General features: G+C 34.1%; 1 protein-coding gene across 1 annotated transcript; it reads right to left on the reverse strand.

Moving 5' to 3' along the window:
- Positions 1-122: 122 nt before the first annotated feature.
- Positions 123-2,391, reverse strand: LOC116339216 (uncharacterized protein CG4951-like). Its single transcript, XM_031764966.1, has 6 exons — positions 2,217-2,391; positions 1,396-2,143; positions 1,020-1,275; positions 703-946; positions 592-618; positions 123-398 (listed from the first exon to the last, which is right to left on the reverse strand). Exons 1-6 carry the CDS (start codon positions 2,241-2,243, stop codon positions 282-284), a joined length of 1,419 nt encoding a protein of 472 aa, XP_031620826.1. The 5' UTR covers positions 2,244-2,391; the 3' UTR covers positions 123-281.
- Between the last annotated feature and the right edge of the window lie 4,008 nt (positions 2,392-6,399).

Below are 6,399 nucleotides of genomic sequence, written 5' to 3' on the forward strand. Positions count from 1 at the left end.
ACACGATTACTGGTCGATGACAGATGTCACATTTAAGATATTTTACGTGTAGACACGCCATTGGTGTACTGCTCCATTCACATTCCCTTCGAATATTTTCGAAACTGAATAAAACAAATACATTTTTAGTAATTGCTTTTAATCACTTCTAAGTAAATTATTAAATTTCTTTAAAAACAATTCTTCAGTTTATTAATCGGTCATATCTTAAGTATTTAGCTGCATTTTCCCCTTTAGTTGATAAATGGCGTTTTCTAATATAAGTTTAATTTCCAAAATTTTTAGTGTCCTGACGAGGCTTGAATGCTGGCTCGATCTTGATCCTTCAAACGTCGAATAGCCGCGTCTTTCGTCAGAATAAATTTATTCATAAAAATGTGTATTGCCCATTGTGGTACCTATTAGGGATAATCAGAAGAAAATGAAATTATAAAAGAAAGTATATGGTTTAAGTGTGGGGAGAAGTCGCGAAGGTCAGTGACGAAGTATATAGTTTAAGTATCACTATTGATTGAAAGCAATGTTTACCACCATAATATTATTGCTGGTATAATAAGTATATTCGACAAATAAATAAAATTATGTACTTACCAAAAAACACCACAAAAGATTCTCATGCTGAAAAAAATATGATTAGATTTTAAATTTGTTTTTTTTTTTTTATCAATTTATTTTTAGTTCTGTTTAATGATTGTTACTTACATTCGTTGAAGTGGCATCCGGTTCGTCTTTGAAAAACATTTGACGAAGCTGTGTGTACATATATGTTTGTTGATCACTTGTAATCAAACCGTCTAAAAGCAACAAATAATCCCAGTAGTCAGCCGCTTTTTTCTTTATCAAATAATCTGGAGTGGATACACATTCCCGAACTCTATTACGCAACAATTTTTCATTTTGAGGCAATGTATCTGTGATTTCGTCGAACGTCATGTCATGCAAGTTCCTGTTGAAAAAAAAAAAGATTTTCAAAATTTGATTTTCAGTTAAAAAGTTAGAAAAAAATGATCAAAATATACAGAATCTTGTCGATGACAATATTTTTTTCTTGCATTTGGTCCAATTCCCAGTCTTTTCGGAGTTTTTTCAATTTTCTCGATTCATCATTCTTTTCAAATTGTTTGTTCTTGTAATGTTTTTCTTCAATCGGGATGATTTCGTTAATTTTGGTTTCGTCATTTAATGCTCGCGATGTACTAACCAAACTATACAAATTTGTCGATTGTGGCTTTGATGTTGCCTTTTTAGCTGAACGCAAATTTGCTCGACCATTACCTACAAGAAAAGAATAAAAAACATTGAAATTAATCAATAAGTAATGAAACAGGATGGAAAATGAATCGAAGGAATGGTTCAGAAATTGTAGAGTAATGGAAGTAAGTAAGTATTTATTACGTTCAACTTTATGATAATTAGTGCGCTTCTTTTTGTGTGGACAATCATTTCGATTTAAATCGGTTTTGACGGTTGATTTATGTTTGTAACTTTTATTTTCGTCGATTTTCGTGGGTGTGTATGTGATAATGTCTGAATCAGATTTAATGCTATTCGGCGGTGTATATTCATCCATCTTTTTCACGCCAGTAGGTGACGGTGTGTAATTGAGGTTTTTTGCAGTAGTGATACCAGGTGGCACATATTCCTCGACGTTTTCAGTTGAATCGACACTATTTGGTGTACGCGTACCATTCGAATCGCTTGATTCACGTCCACTCATTAGTTTTGGTTGAGTTGCCGATTTATGTTCATTCGTCGATTTGGACTGTGATTTTTCCGTTGTCAATTTATCTTGAGAAAGTTGTTTCTTATATTTGTTGACTAGTGAAACCGGGCTAATGGATACAATTAATACGAATGGGCATAAATCACAGTTTTTCTTTTCTTGGTTCAAAACTTCTCTATGAAATGGTTGTTTATTACGCCATGTCAATTTCAGTTCTAATTGTGCACGATGCATCGAAATTGTTTCTGCTTTTAATTTGGCTTCAATATTGGATTTGTATTTTTCCAATGGTGTGTTCAGTTTCGTATATATTTGTGACCACAAATCAAGCCCAATATATTTATCAAGCGAATGAACGTCACCTCCCTTCACATCGTACGAATCAAATTGAAACTGAACAATTAGAAATTTATCGTTAATCTGAATAAGGAAACAAAAAAAAAATAAATTTGTAATTTCAAATATATTATTTACATTTGCCAAATAAATTTACTTGTCGTCGTTCGAATATGATTGTCATGATATCAGGCACTTGTTGAGACCATTAAACTCCTAGACTATTGAATATAAAATGTGCGAATATGAAAATAATACTAAAGTAAATAAAATTGTTGCTGATAATACACAACTTAAGTGATGGTCGTACAACAACTTTCGCTCTCTTTTTTGACACATCATAATAGATTCGAATTTTCGAACACCATCTCCGAATATAGCTATACATCTATACATATATTCCGTTAATATTTCACGTCTCTGTTGCAAATGAGAAAACATATTATAAATTAAATTTTCTATTTATTATTTTAAAGCTAATAAAAATTAAACTCATGGTTGGAAAATATTTTAATATTATAAGTTTCGATACTATTACCACACAAAATTTAGTTTACAAAGTGTCAAAAAATTTTGATTTCCATTTGGGAAGTATGTCAAAATTGATTTTTTCGCAAAATAAATGTCAAATTCAGTTTTCTCGTGCCCAAAAATCCCCCAATACGAATTTTCATAATGATCAAATGGAAAAAATTATTACCAAATTATAATCAGAAATGCACTCGAAAAGGTAAAGTTCCATGCCGATTATCTCGGAATCTTCGAATTGATCGGTCAAACTGTTGGCACCATTGAGTTCCTCGGGTCCGAAGTATTTAAGATCAGTCATAAAAATAAACTCCCCGAAAAGCAATTCCAAAAAACATTCACTTTGAAAAAAATGAAAAAAGGTTGATCCACTTCAGACGTTTTGTAATTTTGACCAAACTACGATTTTTTGGGTTCTGAAAATTAGCTTACCGGGGTAAAATTGGACGATATTTTGATTAATAGAAGAAAAAATGGGGGTTATTATGGAAAAATGACGATTTTCTTCGATTTTTCCTAATTTTTTGTCAGTCTTACTTACAGTAATTTGACCGCCTCCACTGAAAAAAAATTTTTGTGTTGGGTATTCAAGAGGGACTTAATATCTTTCCAATAGGGCAATAGTAACGAATCCATTTCTCACATACGACCAGAAAATGACAGTGAAAACTTCAAAACCCTCATTTTTGATCAATAGTGTGGTTTTTTGATTAATTAAGACCCACCTACTCGAGTGGTTTGACACCGTCAATAGAAGCGGCATAAAAAATCGCGAAAAAAAACATACGTCAATTGACCAAAAATCGATTTTTATATTTTGACCCAAAAATTTAGTAAGGGGTGCCCCGGGGGTCGAAGTGTTGGCATTTTTTGTAGCCCCATCCATTCCCTTTCCAACGATTTACATATTTTTGAAATCGGTCGAGCCGTTTCTGATATGAAACTCATACAAAAAAGTGCTTTTTTCAGTTTTCTCAAAAATTGCAACCCCGGACGCTTTCATATAGAATTGCCGATATGTATAAAAAAAAATGTAGAAAATTATTTAAAGCAAAACAGATAAATACAAATGATTTATTATGAATTATAGAAATTTAAAGCAGTTGGAAAATTATTTTATGAAATTTATCACGGGGCACGATAGTCCTCCAAGTGACGCAATGCCAACATACATATACACATATTTATATGTGATATGTATTTTTGCGTCACTCTAAAATAAAAAAATAAAATAATAAAATTTGAAACACAAAATTTCTGATATCAATTTTGTGACGAAAATAGTTGGTAGATATATTTTCTGTCTTGTTTTCGAGAAAATTGCCCATATGTGTCCGGCCGGAAGGTTAATTTTATGGTTTTTGGCCAATTCGGCCACTTCAAATCAAAATTTTTGAACCAAAAATGGCACCATTCGATAGCTGGCTTCAAGACCTTTTCAACGATATGCATATGTCCGGGGTGTGTCACGTGGAGGCAACTCGGTGACCGTAGGGACAAAAGTCAAAAATTGACTTTTGAAGGCCGGCCACAGCCAACATGGCGGCCAAATCGAAAAGTGCCGTAACAAAAAAGTCTTGATTTTTTATGTACTTTAATCACAGAAAGTTTCAAAAAGATCAGAATCGAGTAAGCGAAATCGCGGACACACAGACAGACACACAGACATTTTGATTTTTCATAGAGATTCATATGAAATTTTTAAAATGCTGAATTTTTGGAACGAGTTGATCGATTTCGACGGTTAGGAGGTCGTTGGAAAGGTATTGAGCTCTAGAATCCGAATATCGATGTTTCAGGAGTCAACGACCTCATTTAGTACCATCTTTGGTCATAAAACTGAATTTTGACCTTTTTCTTGAAAAGACCATATTTTGAAGACAGGTGGACCGATTTTCAAACTTTTATATTTTTTCTTGATCTATGGCCCAAGGGCTTTCCAACCGGGCCAAGAGCCTTCTGGTCTGTATTTCGTATATTTCGTGTATATATAGCGAGTTCGACTTTTCAACACACTAATTAATGTGTCGACAGAAGGTGGCATTGCTGTTTTTGACACAATGTTCGACTGTGGATTCCACCAACTGTCAAATATCCTGAATCCAGCCGGCAATGTTTTGGATCTTGTATTCACAAACAGGCTCTACGAAATATCGTTGATTGAATCAAAAAGGCCATTGGTAAAATCGGACATTTGGCACAAAGCACTCGAAATGGAAGTGACAATTGATGAAAATTAGATCACATCACTGCAGTTTTCACAAATTTATGCATATAACTCGGCCGATTTCGATGCGATGAATTCATTCTTCTTTGGAAATCACATTTTGTCAGAAATTAATCGAATAGATGACCTCGAGAATGCATTTCACATTTTTGGAAATGTTCTACACGAGGCGATCGATTCATTTGTCCCGAGGATAACCGTTCAAAGTGGCACTGATCCACCATGGTACACGAAACAATTGAAGCACATGAAAAATGTCAGAAGAAAAGCATACAAGCAAGCGAGGCAGACTGGCAATTTCGACGAATACAATAAAATCACGGATTCGTTCATCCAATTACAAAGTCAGTTATTTAAATCGTACATCAGCCACATACAATCACAAATCAAATCAAATCCAAAACACTTTTGGCGATTTGTGAATGATCGAAGAAAACGGAGCGATATTCCAGCTATCGTTGAGTATAATGATGTGACAGCTAACACCGACACATCGAAAGTGGAATTATTCAGTGATTTTTTCGAAAATCAGTACACACGAAGCGACATTATCGACTTGGATGAATTGCTGGATGACTGCGGAGACGTATCATTTGACTTTGAAATCACTGAAGCCGATGTGTTAAAGGCATTGCAATCCATTGACGCGAACAAAGGAGCCGGTCCAGATGGATTATCACCGAAAGTGATCGATGCGATTGCAGCCAGTGCACATGTGGCAATGGGTTTCATCAAACGAACATTAAAGAATAAGTACACAGAAAGAAAAAATGTGGTATTTTTTATTCAATGTTGGTAGATTTAATAAAAAATTAACCAACAACGAATTAAATTTACCATTTTTGACATCTCTGAGGCATATTTTTAAAAAGTGACTATTTTTTGAATAAGTTTTACCAACTGCTTCATTACATTTACCAACTTTTCGAAACCACAGATGACGCTAGCCCATGAATTTGGTGAATGAAATGAAGCAATTGGTAAAACTTATTAAACTGATAGTCTCTTTTGAGAAATATGCCTCAGAGATGTCAAAATAGGTAAATTTAATTCGTTGTTGGTTGATTTTATATTAAATCTATCAAAATTGAATTAAAAATACCACATTTTTTCTTTCTGTGTACACGATCGAATCTGCAAACATATTATATTGTGCACTAGTTTGGTCAAAATTGGAATACGCGAGTGAATAATAGGTCAATGTCGTTGCCCCCCCCCCCCCCCCAATTTAGTGCTGCTGAATCACATATACTATAATTTAGTGCTAATTTAGTGCTGTCGATTGACACTACTCCCGAATTAAGTGCTGCTCCCAGATGGCAGCACTGAATTTTTGAAAAACTGAAATATGTCATTTTCGAAATTTTGCATGGTGACCACCCTAATGGATGATTTTTTGGATTTGGTTTCCGGCCTACAATTTAGTGCTAATTTAGTGCTGACGATTGACACCACTCTCGAATTTAGTGCTGACACTTATGTCGCTACTGTAGCCACCGAAAAATGGAAAAACATGTCATCTTTGAAATTTTGCATGGTGACTACCCTAATGGGTGATTTTTTGGATTTCGTTTCTGGCCTATAA

Source organism: Contarinia nasturtii, unplaced genomic scaffold (genome assembly GCF_009176525.2).
Source record: "Contarinia nasturtii isolate CC-2019 unplaced genomic scaffold, AAFC_CNas_1.1 Cnas_scaffold_493, whole genome shotgun sequence".
Taxonomy (NCBI): domain Eukaryota; kingdom Metazoa; phylum Arthropoda; class Insecta; order Diptera; family Cecidomyiidae; genus Contarinia; species Contarinia nasturtii.